This window comes from Herpailurus yagouaroundi, unplaced genomic scaffold, assembly GCF_014898765.1.
Source record: "Herpailurus yagouaroundi ecotype Mexico unplaced genomic scaffold, PumYag 355, whole genome shotgun sequence".
Taxonomy (NCBI): domain Eukaryota; kingdom Metazoa; phylum Chordata; class Mammalia; order Carnivora; family Felidae; genus Herpailurus; species Herpailurus yagouaroundi.
In genome coordinates this window covers 2,927,324-2,940,127 of record NW_024412572.1, presented here as the reverse complement: position 1 = coordinate 2,940,127, position 12,804 = coordinate 2,927,324, and the positions used below count along the sequence as shown (strand labels likewise).

The 12,804-nt window shown below is 47.6% G+C and overlaps 1 protein-coding gene across 1 annotated transcript in view; it reads left to right on the top strand.

Moving 5' to 3' along the window:
* NTF3 (neurotrophin 3) overlaps positions 1–5,730 on the top strand; it is a 67,649-nt gene extending 61,919 nt beyond the window's left edge. The window contains exon 2 of the mRNA XM_040463043.1: positions 4,397–5,730. Within this exon, the coding sequence (XP_040318977.1) occupies positions 4,397–5,191 (795 nt within the window). The 3' untranslated portion in view covers positions 5,192–5,730. The remainder of the gene's footprint in view (positions 1–4,396) is intronic.
* Positions 5,731–12,804: the final 7,074 nt, after the last annotated feature.

Below are 12,804 nucleotides of genomic sequence, written 5' to 3'. Positions count from 1 at the left end.
CCCCCCCCCCCCAGAGAGAGAGGGAGACACAGAATCGGAAGCAAGCTCCAGGCTCCGAGCCATCAGCCCAGAGCCCGACGCGGGGCTCGAACTTGCGGACCGCGAGATCGTGACCTGAGCCGAAGTCGGACGCTTAACCGACTGAGCCACCCAGGCGCCCCTCCTGCTGGGTTTTTAATGCAGCCTTGCAAGTGCCTTAGAAACACTGACCAGCCTGCAGATGATTTCCGCCCACTGAGTATTCCCAGGTATCATCATAAGATTTTGGATTTGATGGTAAGAAACAGTGGAGCTCCAGAAAGAGGTAGGACTGATGCTAAGAGGCATTAGAAGCTTTGTTATATTAGCACTTTTTTTTTTTTTTTTGGTCTCACCCCCACCCCCACCCATGATGGCCTGATTTTTCTGTGCTGAGTTTCTGTGCTTGGGACTTGAGAGAGAGCCAGAGTTGTCTAAAAGATCAGGAGACCTGTGTTCTAACCCCCTCCCCCCATGCCCTGGGCTCCCAGAGGCAATGCCAAACAAGGTAGGGGTGGTAGGAGCAGGTCCACCCAGGTACAGCAGTGAGTATTGTCAGGAGAGAACCTAAAAATAGTAATAAGATCAACTAAAAGTCAGTCTGCTTTTTATGGTCAGCATGCTTTGGTGATTTTTAGCCGTATCAGTGATAAAATATTCCTTCCTGATGATCCTGACTTCTCCCATTGCCCCCATTTAATTCCCACTTTCCTTGGTTGTCACTGCCCAGGGAAGGAAAACAGGTAGTCATGAGGGCCTTTTCACTCTGCACAACCCCAGGCTCTCCCAGCCAGATTGCAGCTGACGTTATAGCCCTCGTCCACCGCTCTGAACAGGAGGACACCCTCCCATGCAGTCCTTGGTGGACTGGGCCCTGCCTGTCCCTCCTGACCAAAAATGGATGGCTACTCTTACCTTCAAACAGTCTCTGCAGCCAGGGCTGGCTTCTTGGGTGTGCAGCAAGTGCCATAGCACAAGGTCCTGCACTCAAGAAGGGGACCCCACACTCACGGTTTAATGCTCCATGGTTACCATTTTGAAGTTCTTAAGAATTTTATCTTCAAATCTGTGTTTTATATGTGAAGTCTGGTGGGACCATGGAGCACACACCTGAGGGCTGGGAGGGTTTGCTCACATACAGTCACACCTCCTGCCACCATTATTTTCACACAAGGCTTTGCAACTTAGGTAGCTGTCCTGACTTCAGCCACCCTCACTTCCGTTCCTGGCTCACTGCACCCAGACCTCCACCTTGTATTCACCATGGAAAGGTTGCAGGGGAGAGGCACAGACAGGAAAGGGCTCCTGGCCTTGGAAAAGAGGGAATCTTGTGAGGAAAGCATGGAGTGCCCTGAGGCCTGTGATACCTCGTACCACAGCCAATTGGAAAACACACTGAGAGATTGCAAAGAAAGTGGTGGTTACTACTTTGGGGTGGGGGAGGGAGGCTTGTGGAGAAGTTAGCTTTCCAACTGGGCACTGAAGAATGAGGATAACTTCAACAGGAGAGGTGATGAATGTGTGCCAGGGGAGAGGAACGACACGTGCACACGGCTCCTAAAGCTTGTCCTGGCAGCTTTTGGAAGAGCAAACAAGGCTGGGTCCGGGGAGCGTGAGCCCAGCTGTAATCTGACCAAAAGGGCCACCTGGCCAGGAGTGCAGGGGATCCCTCTACCCTGTGCATTTCTCTTCCTCTTTCAACTGCAATTAAGTTTTTCTCATCTATAAACTGCAGGACTTGGATTAAATGCTTGCTTTATATCTCTCTTCTACTCCTACAACCTTTTGTTTCCGTGTTCAAGCCCCATAAAGAGTCTTCCTTTTGTATCTCAAGGCCATCCACTGGCACCATCCACTTTGCTTCCTGTCCGTTCCCCCTTGTAAATTACCTTGCTAATCTACACATCTACTCTCCTTGTCCCTAGGATCTCTCTCACTGACCCTACTTGATCTATTTCCCCACGAGCAGGTATCCTATGTATTCTTAGCTTACAGTGGCTGGGCCTTGAGAGGATTTCATAAATTGTTTTTTGATAGACTCTTAGTCCCAATTATTTTATTGCAGCTGTATTCCATTTTGGGGGTGGGGAATGAGCAATTCTAGCTACACGTATGCCATTCATTCTGGGCTCAAGTTTCAATTTGTCAAGCCTGCAGTATTGAAGGAAATGTCAGTGATACACAGAGTGGGAGGGAGAGCAGTTATCCTGTGGGAACCACTTTCCTAGGATAATACAATTCCTGGGACAGTCTCTAGGGGTGGGCAGCAAAGCTAGAATCCTTCTTTTGGCTTTGACCTTGAAGGAGTCATTTGTCCCAAAAGAGTGGTTCCCATGGAAAGAAGATGGTCCCCTTATCAAAGAGGTGGGCCAAGAGCCAGGAGGAGGAAGTTGGAGCGAAGTGCTTGCAGCGTTGTTGGCCTTTGGGAACGAGAGAGCAGTGCTTCAGACAAGACAGGAAAGAGGCTGCGTCTGGAAGTCCCGGGAGCTAGTTAGCGTGGGCAAGCTCGGGCATGGGTACTTGGTAAGCAGGGCTGCTTCTGTTTCTTGTGCCGCTCTTGTTTATTTCCCTTCTATTTTCCCCCTGGATTTAGTAAAGTCTTTCTGCAAATACCAAAGGTGAACCGAGGGAAGGTTTTTTATTTTCCATGCTTAGAGCCTTAAAGAGGAAACTGCGAAGCCCTGGAGGCCAGTGAGGTGGTAGTGATGGTAACTAAGGGATGGAAACCTCAGGGCAGTGCTGTGGATCACGGAGTAGGTGGAGATCACTCCTGTAGCCAGCCCTCCCCACCTGAAGCGCCTCCTTGCAGCACCGACCTTCGGAAAAGCTGGGCTTTGCTCTAGTGAGAGAGAACCAGCCAGAAATGTATCTTGAGGCCAGCCCTATAATTCCGTAAGGACCCGACAGAAACCACGTCTAAAGGTTCTGCTGTGGCAACGGAAGGAGAGTGTGGATGGATTAAAATGCCACTTCAACAAGGAGATAGCAAAATTAAGACACAGCCACCAAAGGAAACATTTTGTACTAGAAACTTAAAAGGCCAAACAAACAAACAAACAAAAGTGAATCCACAGGGAATCTTGCTGTTCAGGGCAAGTCCAGCCCATTAACTTGAGCTGGTTGTTGCTCTGTCTCCATCTCCTACAAGCAGCGCTCTGGCAGGACCTCCCCTTTGTGAAGGGTTTGCGGGGAGGGGGGTTCTCTGTGAAGCAGTTGGGCACCCTGGTGAAGCATGTCCACTGGAGAGCTTGGCTAGGCCTTCTCACAGAGTGGGGAGCAGCCCACAAGTTCATTACAAGGTCAAGAGAACAGGTCCACCAGACATGGCCTGGCGAGGGAGGAGCCCATTTCTGAGGCTACATCATGCAGGCAGCTGACCTGACCCCATCCTCAGGTATTTCTTTGAGAGACCCAGAAGCTTCATCAGGTGTGGGGGAGGGCAGTAGAGCTCTGTTCCTTGAGACAATTGCAAGTCTGCTCCTGTTGCTAAAAGAATGTAAACACACCTTTATAATTTTTAGATTCAATTTCTTCATAATTTTCCAAGGTACATTGGACTCTGGTCTTTTCAGGCTCAAGTGATACTTAAAAATTTTTTTTTAATGTTTATTTATTATTTTGAGAGAGAGAGAGAGAGACAGAACGTGAATGGGGGAGGAGCAGAGAGAGAGGGAGACATAGAATCCAAAGCAGGCTTCAGGCTCCGAGCTGTTAGCACAGAGCCCGATGCGGGGCTCGAACCCACGAATGGTGAGATTATGACCTGAGCTGAAGTCAGACACTCAACCAACTGAGCCACCCAGGCACCCCTCAAGTGATGTTTAAAGAAGTAGCAGGACGTCATCCACACAGAAGAGACGGCTGCAGATAGAGCACACATCAAACGCAGATGCCATCGGGGATTTCTGAGAGCAGAGACAGAAGTCCAAAGTGCTCACCTCATCCTCCCTCTGCCATTGAGGCTCCTAGGAACATGGGTCCTGGGGAGAGCCCTGACTCTTGTGTACTGTAGATCTCACCACTCATGTATTTGGTTTAAAAAAAGTTATTTTGCCCTCTCTGTCTCTCACCTGCACAACACACACACACACACACACACACACACACACACACACACTTCTTTCCCTATCACACAGCCACAATGCTGGAGGGAAGATTTGAGAGGTCTAAGAGAAAAAGGTACTTTAAAGATGCAGAGGACTCCTATTGAGACGGTATTTCCCAAGGAGAGAAATTGACAGCCCTGGTCCCTGACATCAGAGAGGACTCTGGAAGGTGACACCCTGCTCTTGCTTGCTCTCTCACAGGGTTACTCAACCCAGAATGACATGGATTCAGCTGCCACAGCCTGCTACTAACACCTGCGTTTCCTTTTCAGATCTTACAGGTGAACAAGGTGATGTCCATCTTGTTTTATGTGATATTTCTCGCATATCTCCGTGGCATCCAAGGTAACAACATGGATCAAAGGAGTTTGCCTGAAGACTCACTAAATTCCCTGATTATTAAGCTGATCCAGGCAGATATTTTGAAAAACAAGCTCTCCAAGCAGATGGTGGACGTTAAGGAAAACTACCAGAGCACCCTGCCCAAAGCAGAAGCCCCCCGAAAGCCGGAGCAGGGAGAGCCCACCAAGTCGGAATTCCAGCCAGTGACTGCAATGGACACAGAACTCCTGCGGCAACAGAGACGCTACAGCTCGCCCCGGGTCCTGCTGAGTGACAGCACCCCCTTGGAGCCCCCTCCCTTGTATCTCATGGAGGATTACGTGGGCAACCCCGTGGCGGCCAACAGAACGTCGCGGAGGAAGAGGTACGCAGAGCACAAGAGTCACCGAGGTGAGTACTCGGTATGCGACAGCGAGAGCCTGTGGGTAACCGACAAGTCCTCGGCCATCGACATTCGGGGACACCAGGTCACGGTGCTGGGGGAGATCAAAACCGGCAACTCTCCCGTCAAACAATATTTTTATGAGACGAGATGTAAAGAAGCCAGGCCTGTCAAAAACGGTTGCAGGGGGATTGACGATAAACACTGGAACTCTCAGTGCAAAACTTCCCAAACCTACGTCCGCGCACTGACGTCAGAAAACAATAAACTTGTAGGCTGGCGATGGATACGGATAGACACCTCCTGTGTGTGTGCCTTGTCGAGAAAAATTGGAAGAACATAAATTGGCATCTCTCCCCATATATAAATTATTACTTTAAATTATATGATATGCATGTAGCATATAAATGTTTATATTGTTTTTATATATTATAAGTTGACCTTTATTTATTAAACTTCAGCAACCCTACAGTATATAAGCTTTTTTCTCAATAAAATCAGTGTGCTTGCCTTCCCTCAGGCCTCTCCCATCTGTTAAACCTTATTTTGTGACCCGGCTCTCAGGAGCTGTTCTGTCCCTGTGTAAAATCTGTGTACACCAGTATTCTGCATTCAGTATTGTCAAGGCCATGACTGTCGTTTTAGTAAACTTGTTAAAATCAGATGCTGTCAGAGTTGTGTGTAGACGCAGTGATGTCCCCCCTTCTGGTATACTTCATGTTTGATTAGTTCATTAAATGCACTGTTACCACGTCCGTTGAAATGATACCCGGTAGCTTTGAGCTCCACACTTAACTTCTGGCCAGCAAGTTCACCATCAAGGACTTGCTCTCTCCTCTCTCTGCTGTCGCTTTTGCCAATTAAAATCATGATCTGCTCCAACGTTACGGCCCCGGAACAATAATAACAAACCTGGCAATTTTAGTTTTGGAAGTTTCTTTTCAGCACATTTGTTGTTTTGGGGTTTGGGGTTAAGGGTTGGATTCTTTTTTGGTTTTTGGCTTTGCCTTTTGTTTTGCTTTCTGTAAGTGGTTTTCATCCTTTTAGGCATATAGGAAAAAATGTTTTAACTGTTTGTAACAGAATAATTGTACAGTTACCCAAAAGCAAGCTGAAGTGGATCATGGATAATCTACACATGGCAGCAAACTTCCTTCCTCATCAGAGATCCTCTGAGCACATGGCCTCCCCACTCCTATCGGGGCCCCTCCCAGAGCTGCATGAGGAATTAGAAGATGGTTGCACTTTGGAGTCAGACCTGTGTTCAAATCCTAGGTCCTCACTTCCTTGTGACTGGGGGCATGGCTTTGAAGCCTCTTCGAGCCTCTGTTTCCTAGGGTCAGAAGGTCCCCACATGGGGATTCTTGACAACTCACAGGGTTATCATGAAGGGTCAGCTAAATAACCACTATAGACTAGACTTCCTAGCATAGGGTAGGCATTCGACATAGTTCCATCTTCCTTCCCTTCCTCTTCTTTCTTAGCTCTTGTATCCCTCTGTAACATTTTTTGGTGGATTCATCATTCTGAGATGGAAGGAAGGTGCTACTGAGTCCCAAAGAGATTGCCATGGTGATAGCCACACCAGTTCGCAAAGGCAAGCCTAAGGAGTTCCCCCAGGTCGTTCTCCCAAGTCCTTCCCCACTGGGAAGCAGACCTTCCCCCTGGTGCTAGAGCCCAAGGACTCTCATCTCCCATCTTGTCTGAGGCACAAATACCCACTCTCCCGCTCTGGAGCCCAGTCCTGTGCCTTTCCTCCATTGCCCTGCCTTCAGGGCCTGCGTGTACTCCGTCTAGAGCAGCCCAGGCCCCAAGATTTCTCTAACACATGCTTAATAAAATATATGTTCTTTATGTGGCATGAGCCTCTTGAAACAGATGCAACAAATTGCAGTGGCTTTGGTTAAGAGCATCATTGTACTACACTTGGTTCTGGATGCCTAAAATATGAAGGCAGGACATGAAGAATTTGCCTTGTGCCCACCTTCTGCTAAGCACTTGCAAACACTGCCACCCTTCATTGTCACAAGCCCTTTGAGGTAGGCATTACAACCTCCAGTTTACAAATGAGGACACTGAGACTTGAGGGTTTAACTTGCCCACAGTCATTGAGCAGGCAGGTGGCAGAGTGAAGAGGTAAATCCAAGCTTGAATGAGAACACAGTCTTGTTTCCTCTTCTCTAAGCCTCCTTGGCCCCTGCCTTCTGTGCAACACTTTGCATTTCAGAATGAACATTACAGCCCTAGGGAAAAGGAGAGCTTAGTTGCCTGCGTGGAAACCTTTTGTAGCTCCTGCTTCATGAGGAAGAACACAACCGACCAGTTGAGAGTAGTGGCTGTCTTATGATTGAGCCAAGCCCAGTTCTCAGGCTGGAACTAATGCTCCTTTTCTAGAACTGCTATTCCAAGTTGGTATAGAGCCTGTCTAGAGGGCCTGGCCACCTGGGGAGATGGGCTTGGGTGACAGAGACCCCAGTCTGGGAAGGCACCATCCCTAAACAATAGATCCCTAGCGGAAGGAGTTTGCCTGAACGTCGAGAGCAAGTCTGAAGCAGTGTGCTTCTGGGCTAAGGACAGCTCTGGCGAGAGAGTGAGCCTGAGGATGAGATGAAAACCTTCCAGAAAGGACTCCAGCCTTCAGGCCGTTGGAACGGCTCTGCCTCCCCTGTGCTGGGTGGCAGAGTAATGAAGCATTACCTGGTTCCAGTAACTTTTTTGGCACAAGAGGGCATTCAAGTGCTGCCAAAGTCAACATGTTGGGCTTGTGGGCCCAGGGTGGAGCCTTCCTCAGGGTTCCCAGGAGGCACGTCTCTATCCAGCGTCAATACTTGCCATTGAGATAGCTCCAAAGTTAAACTCATCGCTGTGATTGAGGAGACTTGGCGGGCTGGTGTCTGGTTCCAGGAAAACTCTACACTCACCTTCATCTTCCCTTATTGCCTGGTTTCCTATTGGAGCTTCAGGACACAGGGAGGTGTGATTCAGTGTGACAAACTTCACTGAATAGGAGGAAACAGGCTCTGGCTGAGCTTTGTTGCCAGCATCTACATGTCCATGGATAGCTCACCTGTCCTGATGGGGCCTTTCAGCATCATGAGATTCTCCTGCACAGAGAGCTGTGACCAGACTGGACACTCCTCACTTTCTTAATGATGGCAACGGTGAGAAGCTCTGTTGGCCATTGGTGGGGGCTTCTCTCTGCCCTCTCATAAGTCTACAGTCTGCCTCCATCTACAGGCTGTGTGAACTTGAGCATGTTGCTTAACCTCTCTGAACCGTTGTTTCTTGGTCTATAAAATGAGGATAGAGCCTACTTCATAAGATTGTTTCACAATGTAATCAAATCATCCAGTTCTTGGCTTGTAAGTCCCTCTGAGTGTTACTGATGATGACAATGATGATGATTAGCTATTGGGGGATTTGCAGGAGTCCTCATTCTGGAATTCTGGTAGGAATTTCTAAACTTCACAGTGGAGGATTGACCCTGATTAAAGTATGTTGATTAATCACCAGCTCCCAGGAGGCAGTCTTCAGGGTAACATTCACCTAGTTCCCCTGGCCCAGTCTTCCTAACTGGACTTGAATCCTCAGTTGACAAACCAAGAAAGGTATTCCTAACCCTCCTCAGTGGAACTACTAGCAACGATGTGCTTTTCCGATGTGCACGAGTGTGTATTTTGTTCCTTCTCGCAAATTCTTGAGATGGCCTTGTTCTTGCTACATCTCCTTTACACTTGTACCCAATGAGGGTTGGCATTTTTGAGGATTTCTTTGTTGTTCCCTTTCCCCTATATGTGTTCATGTGTGCTTTTTAGTTTATTTAGTCAATGTAAAAACGCTCCACTGAGGCTTGGAGGAACCATCTGCATTTATTTTATCACCTTTGAACATGTGTTCAGAAATGAAATCTGTGTAGTCAGTTTATGGCTACCTAGAGATTTGTTTGGCTTCACCAGGAAGACGCATCCCCCAGACTTCAAGATCTGACGGCCCTGGGTGTGCAAATCCAATGCCGGGTCCTCGATTAGGCTTGGCTTTGCCTCCCAGAACTCCAGCTCTGCTCAATCCCAGGGAGGGTGCTCTGAAGCCTGGAGAATAGCCAATAGCCTACAGCGGTCCCTCCTTCCACTCTAACCCTGCCCCCCGACACTGTCCTCAACCCTGGCCCAAGGTCCTTGAATGTGCTCGGGGTTCCACAAACCCAGGACAAGCCACAGCCACTGCAGGCTAGAATCAGAAAGGTCCCTCAACTGGGACCTTCTTCAGACTAACCTCCAAATCTAAGGAGACCCAGACTCCTTACACATACCTTCTCAAGTTACACCGGGTGAGTGGATGTCTCAAAAGGCACACATGTTCACAACAAGCTGCAATGCAGGCCCCTCAGTGTTGACTGGAACCCCTGGGTCTTTGGTTCCAGATGGAGGCTGGCCCAGCTGAGAAGAGCAGAACCACCGAGCAGGTCAGAAGTACTCTGAGGGGCAGTGGATTTGTTTCCTTCAGTCCTGGCCTATATTTGGCTACAGTATACAGAAGGCCAATGAAACAAGCACAGACATGCCTGTGGTGGGAGCCAGGGGTGCAGACAAGCAAAGAAGTAGAAGGCAAAGAGATATCAGAAGCCTTTTCTAGAAGCTGGCTATCACTGAGGAGTTTGGCAGAGTTGTTACAGAGTTCAGTTAATGACATTGCCTGTCAATAATAGAGGTCTCTGTGGCAAGAAAGCATAAAAGTTTACTGGGAAATTGTGAAATACAGCCTAAAGAGTTAGATGGTTTTTCACAAGGAGATGCATGGAGGTGGATGGGCGTGTGTGCATGCATTCATTTGCGTGTGTGTGTGTGTGTGTGTGTGTGTGTGTGTAGCTGCTTTGATATCCTAACCACTGATGTATTGCATTTTTTTAAGGGAAGGTAATGCTGGAAAAGAATGCCCTGGAACACAAGTTTAACCTTTAGGAGACTGAGCTGGTAGCCAGCTGGGGAGCATATGGAAAATGAACATTCTTGGGGCTAGAAAACAGGCTGATCAGGGTTGAGGATTTACAGACAGAAAAGGCATCAGGCATCCTCCACAGCCAAAACAGAAGGATCTGGAATTGTGGGCTTTCTGATTTGGTAGGAAAACACTGGAAGCTGGTACTGGGCTTAGTGGGTGGAAGATAAGGACCAAAGAATAAATAATAGTAATGGTGATCATTTACTGGCTGATCTTTCTGTGTAAGGCACCGTGTGCACCTGGGAGTTTTAACTCTTTTGTGCAGTTGAGAACACTGGTTAAAAAAAGTTATCACTTGCCCAAGGCTGAACAGCTAGTAAGGGAAAGTACCCAGATAGGCACCCCGGAGGTCTGTGTAGTTTGGAGGCACAAGGCTTTTAACTGAGTAACACAGTAATGGAGAAGATGCTGAGTGCTTCAGGGGACCCTGATGGCTCAATCGCAATGGGGTGGGGGGGCGTGAGGAGGATGGTATGTCCTTGGCACACAGGGGAGATTGAAGGGCTAAAGTACAGCGGAGATCCCCAACAATCACTCCACCTGAAGGAGCTGCCAGACTCCTGCAGCAGCTCTCAGCAGCAGAGAATTTCAGTAGATTGGGGAACATGAGTAGCCCTCCTACCCCACACTTTCCCTCCCCCATCCAGCCGCTTAACAGTCAACTGTGCTAGGGAGAAGGTGGTTGCAGCTTCCCCGTGAAGTATAAAGATCAGCATTGCTGTATTATTTCTCTGGGGACAGGAATTTCAAATTCAGTTAGAAACTCTCATCCTCCCTTCCAAGGCAAAATTCTTTTGTTCATTCAGTCTTTCTCTTTTTAATTTGTGGAATTTCTATGAGATGTCGTGCACCCTGTCCAACCATATGGACTCAGCACAAGAGATGTCATCCTTCCCAGAAGAGCAGTGAGTGGAAAGGATGGGACCTTAAGGCATAACAGCATTGACTGGCCTTTATCATTTCCACATCTTTTCCATAAGCACCTCCTCTAATTATCTGATAGAAATCCATTCCCTATGTTGAAAGCCATATCCACAGATACATCTCTAACTAAATTGTCAACAAAAGGGCTACAAGAGCCCAGAAAATCGGCAACTAAGTGTAGCTTGGGACCATTGAGGAAGGCTTCACTGAGGAGGTGACCTCTGTGCTGGCTGTTAGGAATGAGTAGGAGTTTGACCAGGAATAATGAGAAGGAGGATATTCCAGACAGAAGAATAGCCTACAAAAGTATGTGATGGTGAAGGGGTCTGACCTACATAGAGAAAAGTAAATAACTTGGGGTAACAAGAATTTTCAGGACTATAGGAAGTTGGAAGGAGAAGCTGGGACCAAATAACTCAAAGCCATGTGTGAAAGGCTATGAAATTTGTATTTGATTACTTGGGTACCCCCAACTTTAGCCCCAGAATAATCACCAAGAAGTCTTCTTAGAACTGACTGCTAGGTCCTGTCACCTGAGTTTCTGATTCCTTAGCTCTGGGATGGAGCCTGAGAATTTGCATTTCTAACAAGTTTCCAGGTGATGGTGCTGCACACTTTGAGAATCACTGGTTTCCTAAGCAATGAGGAGTCAATAAGGGCTTTTTCAGCCTTTTTTTTTTTTTTTTCAAGAAGATGATTTGGTGGCAATATGACTGACAGACTGGAGATAGGTTGATAGAGTGCTAGCTGGAAGATCAGCAAATAAATAACCCAGGCTAAGGAGAAGGCAGTAGGACTGGGGAGAAACATCAGGTTGGAGAAGCATTTTTGAAATGCCATCAGTAAGATTTGGTAACCTATGGATGTGGAAGGTGAGAGAAGAAGGTGTTAAGGAAGATGACCACAATGTTCTCAAGGCATTGTGGTTCTAAATTCAAGACAGCGAGGTGTGGGTTTGATGGCAGGAATGATAGACAGTGAGTTTGAGGGGGCCATGGGACATCAAGGTCGAGAAAGCCAACAGACAGTTGGTTTTCAAGATAGCCTTATACTTGGGGTTATAAAAGAACAATTCTTACTTATTGAGAAATAATCCAGCATAGATGAGCCATTTGTAAATGGGTCTAGTCGAAGCTCTGTGGATGGGTTGAAGTGCATCAGCAAATCAGGGTGTGGAATCTGGATTCTTCTGGGGATCTATAGTCAGGGCTCCCCTGCATGTGTTCTATTCTACCTGCCTTCTTTATCAATTTGAAAGCTGAACAGACATATTGGAGATGACTGAGGAGAAGCAAATGAACATGCTGAGGCCCAGGGCTGTGTCACTCCCTGGAGATGTGTCTTGGCAATCAGCTTGAGGATACTACCATCACAGACAATTCAGGGTACGTTTTAAAGGGAGAAGTCCGATCTTGGGAAGCTGAAATCTAAAGGTTCTGTCAAAAGAGGACTTATTGTGGTTTTATTTTCTGGGCCAGGACCTCTACCAATTGTTAATATGCCTCCTTGAAAGCCTCTTGGTCAATCAGGAAAATAAAAGATTTCTCTCACTATTAGGAAAATCCGGGAAGGAGCCAAACACCCTCTGCTCTGGAGGTGCAGACATGTCATTCCTTCTGCCTTGAATGCTCTTCTTTGTTCTCCCTTCCCTCGGCCTGATTCACTCTTGCTCAGTCTTCAGATCTCAGTTCGTAAATTCCTTTTCCCTGTGGGACCTTTCCTGAAATCTTCTCCTGAGTTCATCACCCAGCCCTCTCCACCGTTTTATGTTCCCATAGCACCCGGAATTTTATCCCCTACCACATAGCACAACCAAAATGAGCTACATAGTTATTTATGGGATCACTTGTTGGATATGTTGCCCATTTGGCTGTAATCTCTGTAGGTAGATACCGAACTGGTTTTACAGCCTATCCCAAACGCTGGGCACTATGCTCTCAGTAGGCATTCAATCAATATTTAGGGGGCGCCTGGGTGGTGCAGTCGGTTAAGCGTCTGACTTCAGCCAGGTCACGATCTCGCGGTCTGTGAGTT